The following is a 21,861-nucleotide window of genomic DNA, read 5'->3' on the forward strand; positions in this document are numbered from 1 at the left end:
ATTCCAAAGGGAACTGGTGGCTGTTGGACATGATTTGAGGGGAATTCCTGAGGACAAAGAAAGGGTCCTTTGGACTAACTGAGGCGCAGCTGGAGGACCCCAGGGCTGCGAACTCGGCGATAGCCGCGCGCAGGGCAGAAGCGCGGGGTTGCAGGAATCCCCTGCCAGCTGCCGACCCTCACTCCGGAGGTCGCTGACGATCCCACCACGGCGGGAAGACGGAGCGGGGACTCTGGACACTCGGCACCGGCTGTCCCCTGGCCTTTCCTGATCAAGTCTGACGCAGCGGATCTCTCAGCGGGATCACTGGGACCGCCTGGGGCAGGGAATGCGCCCGCGTGGCGGGGTTGCCGGTCTCCCCTTGCCCTCAGGCAAGCTCTTTGCCTCGATCACTCAGCGTCCCTAGATGCCCGACGCAGAAGCCTGGTGCTCTTCTCCTCCGCCGCGACCGGGGCAGTCAAGGCCAGCCGGAGGCCCAAGCCGCCTTTGGCACCGCCTATAACCCCGCCCCTCCAGCGACAGCCCCGCCCAGGCCAGCCCCAGCCCGCCCCCAAGCCTGGGCCCCGCCCAATCCCCGGCCCGCCCCTAGGCCGGCCCCGCCTCCTGCCCCGCCCCGACCGGAAGAAGCGCCGGCGCCCGGCACTTATAGGGCCGGGAATGGGGGTGCCACCACCGCCTAGTTAGCTCTGCGTCTGCCGAGTCCCGGCCGCCGCCGCGCTGTCGTCGCGGCGCCCCCGCCCCGTCCTCTGCCCGCCCGCACCGCCCCCATGGAGCCGGCCGGACCGGCCAGGAGCCAGGGCCGAGTCCTCGCCATGCCTGCCCGACTGCAGCTGCTGCTGCTGGCGTTGCTGCTGCCCAGCCCCGGGGTGAGTGACCGGGAAGGTTGGGGTGGGGAACGGCGCAGGGCGGGCCGGGGTCCGAGCCGGGAGCGCGGCGGCGGCGGCGGCCCCAGGCTCCGTGCGCCCGGGCGGAGACGGCGCCGGGCGGGGAGTGGCGGCCTCCTGACCGGCCGGAGTGGCGGCCACGCCGGCCCCGCCGAGGCGTCCGCCACCCAGGGGCCTCGCGGGCCAGCGCGGCTGTCACGAGCAGCGCCTCCCTGGCCGTGTGCTCTCCGGCGCAACTTTGTGTCATCCTAGCGGCACCTCGGGGTCTCCAGAAGGCCCCGGGCCCTTGGGAGGCCGCCCCACCTGCCGGACCCTTCCCGCCGGTGGGCGCCAACTCGGCCTGGCGGTGGCCGCGGAGGAAGGGCAGAAAGGGCCCTGTAACCAGGGAAAGGGAATGTCTTGCGTTTGTAATCTTCGCTTGAACTTTTCAAAATGCGAGAACTTTGGGAAACGAATGCCACTGGAAGTGGGTAAGCGTTCTTACCCTAGAGCTTGATTCTGCTTACCTGCCTTGCAGGTTTCTTGGCATTGGAGGCAGCGGGCTTCCTTTCAGGCAGCAAGACATCGTTAAGCAGGTTAAGCGGTGGGAATGGTACTCTTTTTTTCAAGACCCCATATGGGACAGCAGTGAAGCCGCTTCGAAACTTTAAACGAAAGACTGTCTCCTCACGGGAGAGCACCGTGGGGCTGTCCAAAAAGTCTTTTCATCTTTTTCTGGAGAGAAGAGCCTGGTTTACATTTATTTAACTTTCAGGCCTTCACTCAGGCTGTGGATTCGGGCACCGTGGCTGGGAGGACATTTTGTGGACAGACTTGGCTTTTTTTCCCCTTCTGGTTGGAAGAACCTAAATTAGTGAGTGGTTTAAAAAAAAAAAAAGAAACAAAACGTATTGTTCAGGATGTGGGTATGGTGCATTGGAGCAGGTTCTGTTTAATGACCTACACTGTGTACTTTTTAATATGGTGTATCAGGTACCAGGTGTCCAGGTGGAGAATTGACATGTGTATACCTGAGTGCCACAGCATGAACTCTTTGGAGGTTATGCATTTTAGGTAAATAATAGTCCGTGCTCTTGGGGTAACAAGAATTTGGAAACAGCTGAAGTAATACGAGGCCACCTTTTTCAAATTCAGGGTTATTTATTTATTTATTTAAATTAATTTATTAATTTATTTTTGGCTGCGTTGGGTCTTCGCTCCTGCGCCCGGGCTCTCTCTAGTTGCAGCGAGCGAGGGCTACTCCTCGTTGCAGTGCACAGGCTTCTCATTGAGGTGGCTTCTCTTTATTGCCGATCACGGACTCTAGGCGCCCGGGCTTCAGTAGTTGTGGCACGTGGGCTCAGTAGTTTTGGCTCGTGGGCTCTAGAGTGCAGGCTCAGTAGTTGTGGCGCGTGGGCTTAGTTACTCCACGGCATGGGATTTTCCTGGACCAGGGCTCGAACCTGTGTCCCCTCCATTGGCAGGCAGATTCCTAACCACTGTGCCACCAGGGAAATCCCGGGGGTTTTTTTAAAGGAAAATTTGTACACACTTCACAGTAAAACTCGTGTCAGTTAAGTTTTCCTTCTGATTGAATTTTTTAAAAATCCACTTTCAAAACTGGGGTCAGGTTTTGAACTTGAACATTTCATCTTGGATTGGTTAACTGCTGCCTGGCATGTGTCCACAAATAAGAGTGTAAAGAGAGTGACCAAAATGTATGACATGGAAATCAATCATTTCATATCATCAGAGCCTTCTGTATGTTGTTTTCTTTGCCACATCTTTTCGTGTGCTATTCTGTCACTGGAGTCTAGTGTTTTAGTTATTGAACAACTTTGGCTAAAGAACCAAAAAAAACTATTTAGCCTTAGTTGGGACTATAGTTTCGGTTCATGTAAATATTTCCAAATTGTATTTAGAAATCCAAACTTTTCAGAGTTCATGGTAAAAGAGTCCAACCCTTATCAAAAGGTTATGTTTTAGTGTAACTGCTTTTTAGGACAAAGGTCAGAATTTCACTCCCAGAATTACCTACCAGTAAAAATTTCGATCCCCAAACATAGTGGGACATATTATTTCAAAATTCTAAATGAAACGCATTGCAGAGTTTGCAGTTAAACCAGGCAGCAGTGATGTTGTGCAGAATGTACTGGCTGTAAAATCAGACAAACCTGAGTTCTTTCTGGTCCCTTGGTAGCTGTGTCCTCAGAGTCTTAGAGACTCTGTTTCCTGATCTATGAAATGGGAACAGCTAACACACTAACAGGTGTGAAGGGACCTGGCACATCACAGATAATGTAAATTCTCCTTGCCACCCCCCAAAGGTGTTTTTACTCTAAGTCATCATTTTTCAGTGTTATACTATGCTTGAGCAAGGAATATTTTTTGATGCTGTTTCTTTTTGATTGATGAAGTAACTAGTGCAGAGGAGGCAGTATTGTGATTTTCCTTCAGTGTGTGCCTGAGCCAGACATTGACTCACCTGCAAGCTGAGACTCCAGGCTACCGGATCCAAAATGCAGTTATATCGGTGTTACTAAGCACTCAGGGCTGTCTTTTGTTAATCCAGAAGGTGCTTATTCAGTCAGTGAGTTTTTCGCCTCCTTCCTAGACCTGGATCTTGTGCCTAATGTTGGTTTGTGTTGCATCATTGCTGCCCTGTGGTCCTCATTGTACAGTGTTTGGGTGTCACTTCTCTCAAGTACCAAAGAGATCTGTGGCACGTGAGGCAGGGTACTTTCTTCAGCTAGAGGATATGCAATTTCTTTTATTCAGCCGATGTTTTGGTTTTGGAGGGGGATAAACAACTTCACGGAGAACTGGAGATCACGTGTGTACAAAAACACACGGAGACATGAGTCTTAACTAGAAATGGCCTTGCTTATCATTTATCCTGATAGTCATCACCCGCATGAATTATCCTCATAGGAGGTATCGCGTATTAATACTGCTGCCACGAGGAGAGTGAAGAGGGTGTTTCATGCAGCTCGTGTTCTCAGGACTGCTGACCCTGAAATTAGACTGTAGTTGTGCACGTGCGTTTGTTTTGTTTCATTAACTCGCCTGCCCAGGAGGCTCTCCGCAGTCATATGGCTTCTAAGAGCACAAGAAAAAATGTGTATGAGAGTGATTCTTGAGAAAGTTCGACAGTAGACCATATTCCCGAATATAAAGCCAGTGAGCTATGTAAAGGTTTCTTCATGTCTGAACAGAACAGTGCCATGTGCATGGGCCTGGGGGTTATAGTTATTTGCATGCCTCCGATGGCCTCTCCATTCTTCAGGTTGAAGAATCATTGGATAACTATTTCATTTTCATTGGAAACCTCTTTGGTTTGGGGAATCCACAGTAATCCTTAGGCTTAATATTGTGTGTGTTTTATAATGATCAAATGTTCTCCCTAAAGAGATGATATAGGGGAGAAAAGCCTAATGTATCATTTTGATGGATTCTGTTTTTATTATGCACGCATAACTCGGGGCCTGTAACCTAGCAATATGATTAGAGTATGAGGCTGGCTTAAAAAATAGGGACAGTGAATCGTAGTCTGTGAATAATAAACATGCTGGTTGGCTATATTTCCCGGGGGCTGGGGATTTTTTTTTTTCCTATCTTTATCTTTACCTATACCCCATGTTTGGTTTCAGACTTTGCTGCCTCAGAGCAACACATGCTCAGAGTAAATGAGTGAGTGCACCAGACCACATACGGACTGGGAAAAGTAGAACTTAAAACGTGCCCCCCCCCAGATACCATACAAAAACAAACAAAAAATCCTAAGGTCCTTGCTTACATGACTTTTTAAAATTTTAAGTTCCTTTTACACAGTCTCTGCATCACTTCTGATTATCTTATGATCTTTGTTCATGTACAAAGACACAGCAAGTCGAACAGTGTAAAAATGTGTTCTGTATTTTTATTTATTTAATTAATTATTTATTTAAAAAATTTTTTGTCTGTGTTGGGTCTTTGTTGCTGCGCGTGGGCTTTCTCTAGTTGCGGGGAGCGGGGGCTACTCTTCGTTGCTGCACGCGGGCTTCTCATTGCGGTCGCTTCTCTTGTTGCGGAGCACGGGCTCTAGGTGCGCAGGCTTCAGTAGTTGTGGCACGCGGGCTCAGTAACTGTGGCTCGCGGGGTCTAGAGCACAGGCTCAGTAGTTGTGGCGCATGGGGGCTTAGTTGCTCCGCGGCACGTGGGATCTTGACCAGGGCTCGAACCCGTGTCCCCTGAATTGGCAGGCGGATGCTTAACCACTGCGCCACAAGGGAAGTCCCTGTGTTCTGTATTTTTGTTCAGTTTTTTTTTTTTTTTCACAGAATGTCTCCTGTGACCTGTTTGGAAATGTTCTGAGTGCACCATTGTATTTGTCACTTTCAGTAGCACCTTAGTAAACCGTCATCCACTCAGAAAGCATTTGAGCCTTCTGTGCCCAGCCTCAGGTTAGGGACTGGGGTCATAGCTGAGCAGGGTTGATGTGGTAATAAGCCGTGCTTTGCCTGGTGATCACCCTACTGGGGTCATAGGGGTTCTTTCCAGTTTTTCCACTATTATAAGAAAGGTGGATTTCCTTTTCTTCAAATCTTTTGTGTGTTTGGTGCTTTCTGTATGATAACATGGGAAGATTTGAAAAAAAATCTCTCAAAGTCTTATCATATTTGTGGTAATAAAGAAAAAAGAAAGCATAGATAGTCTAAATTTTAAAAAAAGCACAACATATCTATAATTCTATTACCCAAACATTACCTCTATTAACATTTTAACAGCTTTATTGAGCTATAATTCACATAGCATACAATTCACCCATTTAAAATATACAGTTCAATGACTTTTAATATATTCACAGAATTGTGCAGCCACCACCACTACCAATTTTATGATACTTTCGTCATCCCCAAAAGAAGCTCCATACCCATTAGCTGTCACTCCCCATTTCCCACAAACCTCCCAGCGCCTGGTAACCACTGATCTACATTTGTCTCTGTAGATTTGCCTGTTCTGGACATTACATATAAATGGAATCATGCTACATGTGGTCTTCCGTGTCTGGCTTCTTTCACTGAGTATAATGTTTTCAAGGTTCATCCATGTTGTAGCCTGTATCAGTGCTTTGTTCCTTTTTATTGATGAATAAATATTCCATTATGTGGATATACCACATTTTGTTCATCTGTTCTTCATTTGATGGACATTTGGGTTTCCCTTTTTTGGCTGTTATGAATAATGCTGCTGTGAACATTTGGGTACAGATTTTTGAATGGCCATGGATTTTCATTTTTCTTGGGTATCTACCCAAGAGTGGGATTTCTGGGTCATGCGGTAACCCTCTGTCTAACCTTTTGAGGAACTAGCAAACTGTTTTCCAAAGCAGCTGCACTATTTTACATTCCCACCTGCAGTGTAGGAGGGTTCCAATTTCTCTACATCCTCCCCAACACTTGATATATATTTTTTTAAAGTCAAGTTAGTTTTATTGTCTTGTAACAGTCTAACATGTAAGTCTTAGCTCTGACATAAAGATGCCCAACACTTGATATTATCTGTCTTTTTTATTATAGTTATCTTAGTGGTGGTGAAGTTGTAACTCCTTAGTTTTGGTTTGCATTTCTCTGATGACTAGTCTACTCATATCTTTTTTTTTTTTTTTTTATTCTTGGCTGCGTTGGGTCTTCGTTGCTGTGCGCGGGCTTTCTCTAGTTGCGGCGAGCGGGGGCTACTCTTCATTGCGGTGCGCGGGCTTCTCATTGCGGTGGCTTCTCTTGTTGTGGAGCACGGGCTCTAGAGCACAGGCTCAGTAGTTGTGGCACAAGGGCTTATTTGCTCCGCGGCATGTGGGATCTTCCCTGACCAGGGCTCAATACCGTGTCCCCTGGATTGGCGGGTGGATTCTTAACCACTGAGCCACCAGGGAAGCCCTCATATCTTGATATATGTCCTTCTAGACATTTTTATGTGCACATATTTGCAGAGATAATGTTTTTCTTCCCCAAACTGGAATATAACATGGATCTTTCTGTGTCAGTAAATTTAATTGTACAACATTATTCTCACTGGCTGTGTGATACTTCTGTGAAAGAGTACACCGTAATTTGACCATTCAACCATTTAGATATTGAGGCTGTTTTTAATTTTCATTACTATAAACAATTGTGATAAACCTTACTGCTAAACTCTTGAGCCCATCTTAACTGCTTAATTATTTTCTTGGGATAAATTCCTAGAACTGGAATTTGCTTGTCATATGTACTCTTTTACAGTCCCCTCCTCCAGCCCCCAAGCGATATTAGATGTTTTAAAAAGCACAGAACTAACCTTAAATTGGTTTCATGATAGCCATTTTAAAGTAAGCTGTTTTCTTTTAGCAGGGTGGATTTTAAGTCTGAAAATGGAATGTTTAGGTTTTATTTTGCTTATATTTTGAAGACCTGAATAACCACAACAGTTTCTTTATGACACCCTATGTACCTAAAAGCTATTGAGAAAATGTTTTATTCTGATTTGTTAATAGCTTGTTTGCAGGGTCCTTTGGTCTGCAGTGGTTTCAGATCAGCTTTCTAGCAGATGTGGCTCCCATGAGCACTCTGAAATACCTCGGGATAATTCTGTGAGTTTGGTTTTAAGGGTAGCCCACCTCCTGCAGAAAAGATGATGATTATTAATTTTTTTTGGCCGTGCCGCGCAGGTTGCAGGATCTTAGTTCCCTGACCAGGGGCTGAACCTGGACCACGGCAGTGAAAGCACTGAGTCCTAACCACTGGACTGCCAGGGAATTCCCAAGATTCTTTTGGTAGTTGGTTATGAGGCCATTTAAAATTTTGACTCAAGACTGTTCGTAAATCAGAAGTTGATGCATTGTTTGTCTCTTTTGGAGGCCATAGTTCTTAAAACATATAGCTTATCCATGCAGCTGTTTTTCCTAGCAAAATGAACATACCACTTGACAATAAAGTGAAATATTTGTTGGCGTCTTGTTTTGTTTTTCCCACAAACATACCTGGACTTACTCATCCAAAAGAGTTGTCTCTTTCAAAGTAATAACCCCTTTAGGGTCAATGTTCATGTCAAACAAATTAGTCTTTATTTTTTATTTTTTTAACTTTTTTTTTTTTTTTTTTTTAAATTTATGTATTTATTTTTGGCTGTGTTGGGTCTTCGTTTCTGTGCGAGGGCTTTCTCCAGTTGTGGCAAGCGGGGGCCACTCTTCATCGCGGTGCGCGGGCCTCTCACTGTCGCGGCCTCTCCCGTTGCGGAGCACAGGCTCCAGACGCGCAAGCTCAGTAGTTGTGGCTCACGGGCACAGTTGCTCCGCGGCATGTGGGATCTTCCCGGACCGGGGCACGAACCCGTGTCCCCTGCATTGGCAGGCGGACTCCCAACCACTGCGCCACCAGGGAAGCCCTAACTTTTTTTTTAAACTTCATTTAATAATTCAACTTTAAAATGAAAAAAACCCTAAAAAAGCAAATATTTATTATTAAACCTATTATCCTTACACAATTCCTTCTAGTCTCTGCTTGAATATAACTTTGACGTGGTCCACACTGAAGTTTTGATCAATACTGTTATTACCCAGCTTGATTGCACAATTTATCGAGGACACTTGGATTCTTGGTTGTTTCTAAAAACCAGTGAGAGACTTTCTACCACTTAGAGGATTCAAAAGTATATTCTTTGAAGGTAATTTCCAAAAAATTCCAGATGTATTGTGAACAGAGGTAGCACGTATGGATAAATGTTTAGCTTCCCGTCCGAGTATGTTAGACTCCTAGAAGGGATCTTGCTGGTTTAGACCAATAAGTCTTAATATTTTCCCCGCCCCACCCCCACGTAAGGAACGGGATGCATGACCACAGTGCGAGCAGGTTAGAACCTTCAAGGGTGGTATTTTGGGGCACGTACCACCCTCACTCAGGCATCACCCTGCCCTCCCAAGTTGAACAGTCACTGCTCTGCTGTGTTCCCAGAGCACACAGATGAGGAAGCTGAGGCCAGACGGGGCCGGTGACCTGTCCGTGGTTAGGCGCCAGTGGCAGAACTGAACCCTGAGCCTGTTCCTCCTGCTTCCCTTTGAAGAGCAGCCCCTGCAGTGCTTATGTCCTGGTACATCTGTTAGAAGAAATAAGTCCAGATACCCGAGTCACACCTGAGGAGGTGGCCAAGCCATGTTGCAGTGAGAGATGGGATCTAGAGAAGGACCAGAAGAGAAGAAAGTAGGCTTTCCTGTAAGCTTGGGGAAATGCTCAGACGATGCTCTTGTTCCTTCCAGGAGAGTCGCAGCCTCTTACCCTTTGTTTCAGTCAGAGAAAGATGCAGATTTAGGATGGAAACACTGCTTTACCCTGAGCATCTCCATCAGGGATATCAGCCGAATCCTGCAATCACGGGGAGAAATGCAGGTTAAGAGGCCCTTACACCAAGTTCTCAGTTTAAGCTCTTTTCTTTGCTTGAGGTCTAATAATATCCAAGCAGGTGCATGTTTTTCAGTAAGATCTTGACCCAAAATGTTTCTGGAATAGTAAAACCGAAAGTTCATGTCTTCGAAGCCTTTAACCAAAGTTTCTTTTCCATCCTGCAGTCACAGCCTTCGGCAAGGGATCCTGAAAAGGTAGAACTCTTTAACGATTAGGCTGGGTCTGGGGTGTTCACCTTTGCAGAGGCTCCACCTCCCACCAACTGCTGGCACCAGGAAGTGGGTATACGATGACAGGAGAGAGAGTAGCCTTGGCCCTTGGGCCACAATAGAGGGACCTCAGTTAGCTCAGGTGGGTCTCGGGAGAGGGTAGTGAGGGAGAGAGGAGGAGGCCAGGAAAGTGCCCTGCATAGGGGTGGTGCACTTCTCTTGCTGGTTTGTCCTAGAGGGCAGGGACTGTGTTTTGCTTATCTTTGCATCCTCTCTGGCATTTAGCACGGTGAGTCGGTCGTACCCCCTGTAGTGGGCACTCAGCAAGTATTGATTGAATTTCTCCTTGAGGCTCTTGAAGACGAATAAGACAAGGAGCTCTTTTATCATCAGGCGACGTGGGCTGTGGATTTGCTGGGGGGGATAAGGAAAATGTTGCTTTAGCTGTAATCTGTATTCTTTAGTGAGATCTTATCAATAGCGTTTCTTTCTGCACAATGAGAGGGGTTCCAGGATACTTGCTTGGGTGGACGTGACCCCCAGTGTGTGGTGCTCTCTTGATAGGCCCCTCATATCAGTCATGAGGTTAATTTTTCCACTGCCAAACCCCAGGAGATAAATGGTCTGTGATTATTCCAAGTCAGTTTCATTTTTTTACTCAGCATGATGTTTCACTATTAAAAAATGAACCTTGATCCAGGGTTGTCCTCTTCTGTATTAAACATGATTTCCCTAGTTAGTAGACTAATTTATAATTATCATTCAAAACCACCCCTTCCCTCAGTGGATTATTTTCCCTCTCTATTTCAGATGAGGGAATCATTGTTTGTCCAGGCTGCGGGAATGTTTGTCATGGAAACCGGATTTTTTTCATGCATTATCTGAACAAATAGTGCCGTCAGATCCCTGGAACCTGGCATTGTCATTGATCTCCAGTTGGGTCAGAGGACTTTGTTGACCAAACTAACTCAGATCTCCTTCCTCTTAAAGCAAATGACCCGTGATTCCTGAGGGGCCTCCGGGAGTGAGAGAAACACCTGTCTGGGAGGCCACAGCTGCAACCGGGAATGTGTTACTTGAGGCAGTGCTTCTCTACCCCGGCTGACCGAGTCACCTGGGGACCTTTTAAAATACCCTATGCCAAGGTCCCACCTCAGATGAATGAAATCAGAATCTCCAGGGGCGGAGGTCGGCATCCTTTCTTTAAAAAAGAAAAAAGTTTTTTTAAACCCCAGGTGACTCTAACGTGCAGCCAGGTTGAGGCCATCAAGTGAGTCCTGCTCCTTTGTCCTGGACACAGCCATTGTGCCCACCTGTGCCCTGTGGTGTCACAGAGCCCTGGACCAAACCAGAGCCAGCCTTTGGCTCTTTTTACGGAGAAGTTAGGACTCATACATCCTTCTAGTTAGTGGCAGAACTAGAAATAGAGAACCTAGCATTATGTGTTTTCTAGTATCCTATGTTGCCCAACTTTTGAAGAACAAGTAATTCCAGACAGATGGATATTTTTTTTTTTGAGTACTAACTACTGAATTTGCTTTTTAGAGAATCAGCTTTAACTGCTAACTGACCTTAAATTCAAATACACTTAGTTACCGAATTATAAGATGTTTGGAATTATTTAAAGTTCCACTTACGCTTATTTATTATTTTTGCCTTCTCCGTACATTAGGAGGCCTAAGGAATCCAAACAATACTGTTTTCCAGGTTCCTTCACATACCCTGGTGGGTAAAATCATCCTTCAAGTTTGAAAAGAGCCTTCTCTAGCCAGAGTGAAGTAGCTAAGCGGAGTGGGTATGGGAGAAATTTGCAGAAGGAGTAAATTGGACAGTTAAAGTACAAGAACGAAGCATATCAACAAAAAGGGGATTTCTTATCAGGATGAGAACATGTACGTTGGAAGCAAATCGCCGGAGGGCCCAGTTTGTGATGCTCTCCTTCCGCTCTCTGTGTGAGACCTGGGTATCTGGACGGTCACCGGCCTTGCAGCCTGAAGGGTTTTTACTGCAGGTGCACCGTTGGAAGACCGCACCGCAGAAGGCCCTGCAGGAGATGGCCGGTCCCCGTCTCAGCCGCTGCACCTCGGTTATGACTCAAAGAATCCTAAGAGCTGGTTTAGGAACAAGAGGAAACTCACTTCTAAAACTCACATGGACTGGGCTGGACCAAATCTAAACTCTGCTGGAACCATGTGGACAAAGGTCAGTAGAATTGGAAGGTCCCCCTTTGAAGTCAGCCTCTTTTTTTGGCCGACCCACACGGCTTGTGGGATCTTAGTTCCCCGACCAGGGATCGAACCCAGGTCCCCCGCTCAGTGGAAGCACGGAGTCTTAACTCCTGGACCTTCAGGGAAGTGCCTGAGGTCAGCCTCTGAACGGAGCTCGGCATTTGACCGAACACCTGGGTGAACTCCGGGCCGAGGTCTGTGTTTCTCAACCGAACTCCATTCTAAAGGAAATCCCAAGTGGCAGCTCCAGTTCTGTGCTCATTAAGTAGGTAGATTGGCATCGTTTGTCATTTTAGCTGTTTCGAAATGTCGTTTATAGGCACAGTCTTCTGTTTTTGTATGTGTTTTGACCCACACGATAAAAATGTATTCTTCCAGTGAGTGGGAGTTGGGAGGTGAGGGGTTGGGTGCTGGGAGACTTTGGACAAACGCGTTATTTCCCCTCTGTTTCCTCATCTGTAGAACAGGGCCATGGAACTAGAAAATCTCTTCAGTGGGCCTATTTCTAAATGTCTTCGAATTAGGAACCATTTAGGTTAAAGGGACGAGTCCCCCAGCTGTACTGTTTCACACTCCCTCTTCGCTGGGTGGGGGAAGGTGGGAGGCTGCTCTGCTTTGAGCCGCCCAGCTCCCCAGCTCCAGAATGTAATGGGGCCCAGCTGTTCATCCATTGGTTCATCCCCCAGTTTTATTGAGTACATATTATATGCCAAGCACTGCTTGAGGGGCTTGGGACACATTAACGAACAAAACAAAGACTCCTGCCCTCGTGAAACTTCCATCTCCTTGGCGAAGACAGACAAGAAACAATAGCATGATAAATACTAAATATATAGAATGTGGGAAGGTGATAAAATCCTGTGGAAAGAAAGAAAACGTAGGGCAGAGCAAGGGAGATGGGGGCCTGGAAGTTGCCCCAGCGGTGGGCTGTGGTTTCTCCAGGCATGGCTCACCGGTCCTGCAGGGCCCAGCAGAAGCGTGGGGCCTTCCCTGACCACTGGGCCCTCCCCACACTCTGAGTGCCGTCCCATCATTAGTGTTGGGGTCACGATACTCATTTGTCCTCCAGTTGGTTTCTCATCTAATCTTCAGGCGGCCTGGTGTTGACTGCTCATGTATGTTTGCAAATCCTGAGCAAAAATGAGGTATTGAGTATAACTGTTGTCAATTTTTAACAGTAACATAACAAGAGAAAGTTTAAAAATCTGTCAAGGAAACCTCAGAAGGCCTTGTGACTCGGGACAGAGCCAGCAATTCTTTGATTTTTTGATGGTTCTGCTCCCAAATACACATGTGATGTGTGTGTGTGTGTGTGTATTTTTTAAAATATTTATTTATTTATTTATTTATGGCTGCGTTGGGTCTTAGCTGCGGCACACGGGATCTTTCGTTGCGGCACGTGGGCTCTCTAGTTGTGGCACAGAGCGCGTGGATGCTCAGTAGTTGTGGCGCACGGGCTTAGTTGCCCCGCAGCATGTGAGACCTTAGTTCCCCGACCAGGGATCAAACCTGCGTCCCCTGTATTGGAAGGCAGATTCTTAACCACTGGACCACCAGGGAAGTACCTATATATATATATATATATATATATATATTATTTTTACAAACAAAATTAAATAGTTTTTTTCTATTGTAGAAGTATTTATAAGATCTCCAGATAAATTCAAATACTGCAAGAAAGGCATAAAGCCAGGTTTAGGGAATCTGACCTCGAAGGCACCGCCTCCCTCTGAACAATCCAGTGACCTCATCCAGTCATTCTGTTAGAGTTCGTTTTCCACTTGCTCTGGTCTGGTTTTGCAAAGAAGAAAATGGTTTTCTTTACACAGAGAGATTAAGAACAAGTTTATCTGTAGTTTTGGTACTCGAACTGGGGACCAAACCACAGCCGCTTCTAAAACCAACCCTATGTCATCCTTATCTGATGGTTCAGTACTTGGAAGTCTCTGGGGCTTTTGGTGAGGGGGGCGGGGTGGGGGGAGTTCGGTCACTTACCCGATTTGTGGTTTGGAGAAGCACAGAGATCTCCCTTTCGGTTTAGGAGGTGGTTGGTTTTAGAGTCTATGGCAAGTACGTGTACTTGAGAGTCCCCCACCTCCTCCTGCATAACATCAGTCGATTTCTATGGTGTTTCTTTTCCCCCACCCTGAACCTTAAAGTGAATCAGATTATTACTAATTTCCAGTGTTGCAATAGTTAAAGATAAGTGGGGACACTGGGATGTTGAAAGACCAGGATCGGGCATGACTGTGTTCAAAGGCATCAAGACTCCTAAACCCTCATTCTCGTGTGGGTTTTGAGCATGTTTTGATTGGTTGGGGGCCGGAAGAATCTACAGGAAAGCATGAGGAGAGGTGAGGGCCTGGTAAGCCATGGATCGTCATGCTTCTGAGCTACAGGGCACATCCAACCCAGTCTTCTTCTTTTTTTTTTAATGAATTTATTTATTTATTTATTTTTGGCTGCATCGGGTCTTCGTTGCTGCGCGCCGGCGTTCTCTAGTTGTGGTGAGCGGGGGCTACTCTTTGTTGCAGTGCGTGGGCTTCTCATTGCGGTGGCTTCTCTTGTTGTGGAGCACGGGCTTCTAGGCGCGTGGGCTTCAGTAGTTGTGGCACGTGGGCTCAGTAGTTGTGGCTCACGGGCTCTAGAGCACAGGCTCAGTAGTTGTGGCACATGGGCTTAGTTGCTCTGCGGCATATGGGATCTTCCCGGACCAGGGCTCGAACCCGTGTCCCCTGCATTGGCAGGCGGATTCTTAACCACTGCGCCACCAGGGAGGTCCCTAACCCAGTCTTCTTACTTTATAGAATCAGAAACTGATGCCCAGAGAAGTTTAATGACTTGCTCAGAGCCCAAACCAGGACACATATTCCTGTGCCCTGTCTCATTGTCTTTCAGCTTCCTTGGTCCAGAAAACATCTGTTGAGCATGTGCCAGGCTCGTGGGGATACCTTGGGGTATTTTACTTGGAGTTTAATTTTTTTTTTTTTTCAGTTTTTCTTTTTTTCTTTTGGCTGTGCCACGCAGCATGTGGGATCTTAGTTCCCCAACCAAGGAACAAACCCGCACCCTCAACGGTGAAAGCGCGGAGTCCTAACCACTGGACCTCCAGGGAATTCCCTTAACTTGGAGTTTAAAGGATGATTAGCAGGTTTTGGGGTTGTATGAACACAGGACAGGCGAAGGAGTGAGCAGGAGGCCTGAGCAGGGAAGTGTGGGCTCAGAATCTTAAGGAACTGCTCTGGGCATGGCCCGGGCATGCTGCCAGGTCAGCTTCTGGAAGGCACAGTAATGGAACCTGCTGTCTTTTCCCCGGTATTGCACTGTTTCTCTGCTGGATGGTAAACTCCTTGAAGGCAGGAGTCTTATAGGCCTTGAGGCTCCAGGGCCTCGTGCAAAACAGGACCCTTCTTTCTGTGTATCTGTAGGAGAAAAGAGTCCAGTGTGGGGTGGGGTTGAAATAGGTGAACCAGCAAGTTAGTTGGACGTAGAAGAGTCGGTCAACAGGAAGAAGCGTGAACCAGGGAGTGCCTGGAAGAGACTGATAAATACTGCATGTCCTTGCCAACCTGCCTGAGGAAGATGAGCCCGTGATCTGGGACTAAACGTCGATCCCTGAGGTTAGTGCCCACTGGATTTCTGCTGCCTGTAGCGAAACTAGCCCTGGAAGCGACTGCGGGTACTGCAGAGAGGGAGTCCCCTGGAGAGGAAAAAGAGAGGAGGGGGCCTGCTTCACTCCTTCCGAGGGGGCTTTGTGATCCCGTGCGTGGGGTCTGGACAGAGAAGTCCCTCAGAGGAGGGGTCTCGAAAGCAAGAGACCTCACGTTGGAGGTTGTTCTGTAGGCCACATTTCGCCACAAAACCAGCATTGTTAAACTCCCCCATGAAGTTTCGGCATGTTATGCTTCTGTTCAGCTGTAAACCGGCTAAGCAACACTAGTCTGACGTTAGTATCAATGAAAACACCAGAAGAGACTCACCTGGGGTGTGAACACAGACTGGTATACCTAACGCTTCAGCTTCCAGGAGCGCTTTTCCCTCCGGATCTGCTTTTACACCTGTATGAACAGCATGCCCTCCTGCTCTTTCTGTGAGCTGCATAGGAAACAAATAAAACATGGCTTTTGTGGCCCACTCCATACAAGTACACACTCAGCCTTCTTCTTTTTTTTTTGCCACACCGTGCAGCTTTCAGTATCTTAGTTCCCTGACCGGGGATCGAACCCGTGTCCCCTGTAGTGGAAGCGCGAAGTCTTAACCACTGGACCGCCAGGGAATTCCACACACACTCGGCCTTCTGTCTGCTTCCCCAGCCCCTCCTTGTCCCATTCCCCGCTCTGATTTCTCTCTCCAGCAGCACTGGCCCGATAGGTCCTCGAACACAGCCAATTTTTTTCAGTCTCAGGGCTTTCATATAGGCTGTTTCCTCTGCCCAGGAAATTCTTCCCTTCCTTCCCCCATTCCTGTAGATCTTAACTCAGATGTTATTACTCCTTCAGAAAAACCGTTGATACTGTGATCCACACCCCCTCACATGAGACCAGATTGGCTTCTCCTTTTATTCTCTTATGGTCTCTTTCATAGCACTTACTGCAATTTGCTATTCTGTTTGTGTGATATTTTTACTGCTGTGGTCCCTTATTAGACTGTAAGCTCCATGAAGGCAAGAATCAGATCACTGTTGTGATTAGATCCTAGGGTCTTACACAGCTCTTGATTAATCAGCATCACAAGAACTGACACTTATGTGATGCTCACTGTACACTAAGAGCTTTACATATATTAACTCATTACACATATTAACTCAACACTCCTTTGAAGTCAGTATTATTGTTGTCCCCCATTTTACAGGTGAGAAAACCAAGGCACAGGGAGGTAAGTGACTGCCCTTCTAGCAGCCACATTATATTGCCCAGGCACTAAAAATGAAGCTTAACAAATATATGTTGAATTGTTCAGCATCTTCAGAAAATGAGGGCTACTACATAAGTGAGTTTCCAGGTAATTCAAATACAGTCCTAGAACTTGTAACGTAGTACCGTTTGGTGAAAACCTTTTCAGCAGTTATACTCTTCTTCCTTCTTAAACACCACAAGCCAAACCTATTTTAACCTTGTCTTAATTATTCTAGATTGTCAGCACCAGCTCTTACACTATTGCTGTCTGCCCACCAGAGTAAGAGATGGGGAACAATTGAGGTCTGGGGCAGAGTGGATAATCAGGTTTTGAGTTTTGTTTACTTTCTGATGGTATCTTTGGCCAACACCAATTTTTTTAATAAAATGATCTTCCCTAATATTTACATAACTCTTGTCTTTGACATTCTTAATATTTATTTTTCTTTCCAAGCATTCAAAGGGATATTGCTGTTCCTTAATTTTCAAAAAAAAACAAAGATTTGGAAGCTTAGCCACCTTGCCCCACAGTTCAGATACCCACGGAAGCCAGTCTTCTGACCTGGAGAAGTTGGCATTGAGATTGGGTGACCTCCAGATGAGGCAGAAGACTGACGGGGACGGTGACTTTACGAAGAAAGGTCCCTGAGAGAATGGAGCCTGTTGGCGGTAGGGCATGTCCTGTTGAAGCCTGTCTCCTCCCCTCTCCTGGCCCTGGACAGCCGTTTTTCCTTTCTCCGGAGGGAGTTCTGTCCTCCTCGGTGTCTGGAAGGGATTCTTCCTTGAACCCAAAGGCGTGGTATCTCCTTGCTGGTAATTCTTTCCTGCTCCTGTTTCCCGCCTACCCTTGATGAGCTGGAGGAAGCAGCATCCTTCCATCTCAGCCAGTTTCTCAGTCCTCAGTTTTCACACCACAACTCCATAGGTTTGGTTGTACCAACAGTCTTCCAAGCAGCTTCTGACGCTTTCCTGTCTCTGTCCAAATGTGTGAAAGTTGCATTGAGATGCTTACATTTGCCTCTCAGAGGAGCCTAGAAAATAGAAACCTATGCTGAGGGACTTCCCTGGTGGTGCAGTGGTTAAGAATCCGCCTGCCAATGCGGGGGACACGGGTTTGAGCCCTGGTCTGGGAAGATCCCACATGCCGCGGAGCAGCTAAGCACGTGCGTCACAACTGCTGAAGCCCACATGCCTAGAGCCCGTGCTCCGCAACGAGAGAAGCCACCGCAGTGAGAAGACCGCGCACCGCAGCAAAGAGTAGCTCCCGCTCGCTGCAACTAGAGAAAGCCTGAGCGCAGCAACGAAGACCCAATGCAGCCAAAAATAAATAAATAAAATAAATAAATTTATTTTAAAAAATAAGGAAACCTATGCTGAGATTATGGAAATCCCGTGGCATGAGATTTTATTTTTTATTATTTATTTATTCAAAATTTATTTTTTTGAAGTATAGTTGATTTACGATGTTCTGTTAGTTTCTACTGTACAGCAGAGTGATTCAGTTATATATATATATTTTTCATATTCTTTTCCGTTATGGTTTATCACAGGATATTGAATATAGTTCCCTGTGCTATACAGTAGGATCTTGTTGTTTATAAGATTTTCTTTCCCATGAAAAAGTCAATATTCAGACCCGTATTTCCTTCTTTTTTTTCGAGCATCTTATTCCTGCTAAGTGAAGCAGTCACGGCTCACTGCGTGAGGCTGATTGGTGTATGTATGTCATTAAAATGGTCCTTGCTGTTCAAAGGAGTTGTCCCATGCTAATCAGTAATGTGCGTTTCCTTGGCACTGGCATGAAAAGAATGACTCGCTTCATCAAAGGAATGGGCAGTGGCCACTGTATCATCATTATCATCAAAGAACACTTTTTTTAAACCTTTAGAACTGGGCTGGATAAATGTATTGCAGGAATTTTTTTTTTTTATGGTGGCTAAGTCTGTGACCTTTGACTTTCTGTGATGTTATCCTCGCCCACTTAGATCTACAGTGAGATCTCAGGAATTTTTATCCAGAACATTTTTTAAAGACCCCACCCTGTATAATTCGCAGTGCCTTTTGGCATATTGGGTGTCTATGTAGAATCTACAAATTACCAATTTGGTGTCTCATGCAAAAGATCCTACCCCCATGTCAGAGGAAAGTGCTGATCTCCATCTGCCCCAGCGGGACAGCTCAGCAGGGTAGAGCTCCAGGCCTCAAGTAATTGAAGCTCATGTTTCTCAGAGAACCATGATTTAAAGCAGTGAAATTATAGTGTGGTGTAGTGGGCAGAGGTCCAGAAGGGGAAGCGGAGACCTTGCCTCCAGTCCTGCGTCTACAGTTTAGCTGTCTGTGGTGCCTTGGGATAGTCACTTCACCTCTCTGGACCTTGACTGCCTCCTCTGTGAACTGAGAGGTTTGGGTAAGGTGATCTTCAGTTATTCTCATCTCTGAAGTTACATATCCCGGAAGCTGCAAACAGCCCTTCCTGTTTGATCTGTGCTGTGTGGAGACATGTGGACTTCAGTGACCATCAGCTAATTGGAGAGGGGCGGGTGGCGTGGTGGGCTGGGCCAGCAGGGCAGTGGGTAATCTTCAGATGTACTTCAGACAATGGGGATTCTGGCTAGGGCAAGTCAGTCTGGCCAGGTAGCTCAACTTCAGGCGTATTTCATAGTGCTTGACTTCCATTATAAAGCTCGGCAACATCTGGCAAGCATAGGTGGCAATTATGTCATAAATACAGTTGTTTGTAGATAATTTTTATTTAACTAGAGCGTTTATCCACTTTCTACTCAACCCCTTCCATTCCCCTCCCCCCAAAAGAAATCTCTCACCAAGTGTAAAGAGCAAAATTGACAGTTTCAGATTAGTTGCTATTTTCAGGACTGAAAAATTTGGTATCTAATTGAGTCTTTTTTTTTTTTTTGCCTTGGGGTTTTTGTATGAAGACTTCCTAATAATAGGTTTAACTGCAGTTGGATATACATACTCAAATGGATCAAATCTGGCTTTTTGTAAGGCAGGTAGTCCCTTTATGAATTTACGGTCCAAGTCAGACCTTTATTAGTTTAGTTTGTTCATGATGCTACTCCATTAACGTAAGTGAGCCTAATAGGTTTCTCAATTTTTACAAGGCCTGAATTGCTGCTGTTTCCCTACAATGAAGACAACAAAATAATAGTGGCAAGACTTGCATTCTAAATCGCAACCTTGGGACTTCCCTGGTGGTCCAGTGGTTAAGACTCCATGCCTCCACTGCAGGGGTCACAGGTTCGATCCCTGGTCAGGGAACTAAGATCCCACTTGCTGCATGGTATGGCCAAAAAAAAAAAAAAATCTCAACCACTAAATGATGGTGAAACCTTGGGTTTTAGGTTTTTTTTATTATTATTAATTAATTAATTTATTTATTTATTTATTTTATTTTTGGCTGTGTTGGATCTTCGTTGCTGCACACAGGCTCTCTCTAGTTGCGGCGAGTGGGGGCTACTCCTCGTTGCTGTGCACGGGCTTATTGCAGTGGCTTCTCTTGTTGTGGAGCACGGGCTCTAGACCCGTGGGCTTCGGTAGTTGTGGCATACAGGCTCAGTAGTTGTGGCTCATGGGTTCTAGAGCGCAGGCTCAGTAGTTGTGGCTCACGGGCTTAGCTGCTCCGCAGCATGTGGGATCTTCCTGGACCAGGGCTCGAACCCGTGTCCCCTGCATTGGCAGGCGGATTCTTATCCACTGTGCCACCAGGGAAGTCCCTGGGTTTTAGTTTTAATATTATAAAATGCTTGAGGACCTTAGGGATGTGATGCCACCCTAAGAACAAGGGCTTGGTTCCTTGTGGTGAAGGGTCTCCTGCAGCGCCTTTCATGCCCAAGTGTATTTCCTCCTCCCTTGGTGTCGATATAAGTTGATGGCAGAGAGACCGTGAAGACAAATGGAACTGCCAGCTGCTTGAACTTAGACTCTTAGCCTGGGGCCCCAGAACCAGTTGGGGAAAGTATCTTCACCTGTTGTGAAATTAGCATACCTTTGCTCTCAGGAATAAAGTGGACTGTATGAGGAACCTTTTATCAGACCCATTCAAGGAGTAGCCTGAACCACTGAAAAATTGTTAACTGTCTTGGGTGGTGGTGGATTACACCACATGCAAGAATTGCCACAAATACGAGTTTAACTCTCTCAGTTGCTTAGTTTGGAAACCACACAGTGGTGTTCAGTTAGGCCCTGACCTTTACTGCATCCCAACCAGATACCTGACTCCCATCCAAAGCAAATGTCATGGTTACCTTTATTGACCTAGTATCAGGAAACACAGCAGCCGATGGGCTGGTTAGAAGGAACTCTATGGTTGATAGATTATTGCTGACCTACACACAGGTAAACAAAGCGTAACAGGATTTGGAATGATTTTGTAATAGATTGAATTCGCTAAGACATAGACACAATTAAGTCTCTTAATATCACCAGTGTTTTAATTCTGTTCTTAGTCTTTAGTCTACTGAATTGGGATAAACCCAATGAGGTTTCTGTGTCACTCTGTGCAGATGACTACACAGAAGTCTCCACGTTTGGAGCGGAGCGCTGTACTCTTGGATCAGGTGTGTAAGTGAGATGGGGAGTGGGGAGCAGGGTTTGATTAGAATAAAAATCTTTGTCGTATCTGTCTAATCAGGCCTTTACCTAAGATACCTTCAAAGGAAGGCCTTTGGGAGCTGCTAGTTTAGCCTGCTGTCCTGGTCATTATGAGGCGTATACTCATGTAGGCTTTATTTTTCAACAAGGGACCATTATGTCATGGGTGTGTGCTGGCATTTACTGGGTACGGATTTCAATCTTATGCTGTTTTGGTGAATTCTTGGTAGTTTTTTGGCCATCATTGAGCACAGTCTTCTACCATGTGTTCAAATGGCATTAGAATGCTTGGTAGTTTTGTGAAGCGACCAGAATTGCCAGTAGCCAGGCTCTGCTGGAGTTTATAGCCTGAAATAGATAATATGGCTGCAAATAGAATTGTAGACACAGATGTCCTTTGTCTGAATGTCGTTTCGTGCCTACCAAGGGACTGTGTTACATAATACTATTTTGAGGAACTTCGTGCCGAATTGCACAGGTTTCCTTTTTTTTATTTTTGGAGAGAAGCCCTTCAGGACTGGTATCCGTTATGGCACGCCAGGAAGTGTCTTACCCATACCTCTCAAAATCAGCTCACCCATCCTGTGGCTTTCAGCTGATTATAGCCAGCAGAAGGATCCAGTCTATTTGCCATCAGTCCTCAC

At 46.3% G+C, this 21,861-nt stretch overlaps 1 protein-coding gene across 7 annotated transcripts in view; it reads left to right on the forward strand.

The window, feature by feature from the left end:
- Nucleotides 1-665: 665 nt before the first annotated feature.
- Nucleotides 666-21,861, forward strand: part of ERN1 (endoplasmic reticulum to nucleus signaling 1) — an 84,614-nt gene continuing 63,418 nt past the window's right edge. For 5 of the 7 annotated variants that reach the window (XR_005017790.1, XR_005017791.1, XM_036836964.1 and 2 more), the window contains exon 1: nucleotides 666-866. Coding sequence is in view for 5 of the 7 variants with exons in the window: in XM_036836964.1 (XP_036692859.1) it covers nucleotides 768-866 (99 nt within the window). In the remaining 2 variants the exon portion in view is untranslated. Of the gene's footprint in view, nucleotides 867-11,190; nucleotides 11,686-21,861 lie in introns of all 7 variants that reach the window. The other 2 variants (XM_036836967.1, XM_036836966.1) reach the window with 2 other exon arrangements.

The sequence above is a fragment of the Balaenoptera musculus genome, chromosome 20 (assembly GCF_009873245.2).
Source record: "Balaenoptera musculus isolate JJ_BM4_2016_0621 chromosome 20, mBalMus1.pri.v3, whole genome shotgun sequence".
In the NCBI taxonomy this organism is placed as follows: Eukaryota; Metazoa; Chordata; class Mammalia; order Artiodactyla; family Balaenopteridae; genus Balaenoptera; species Balaenoptera musculus.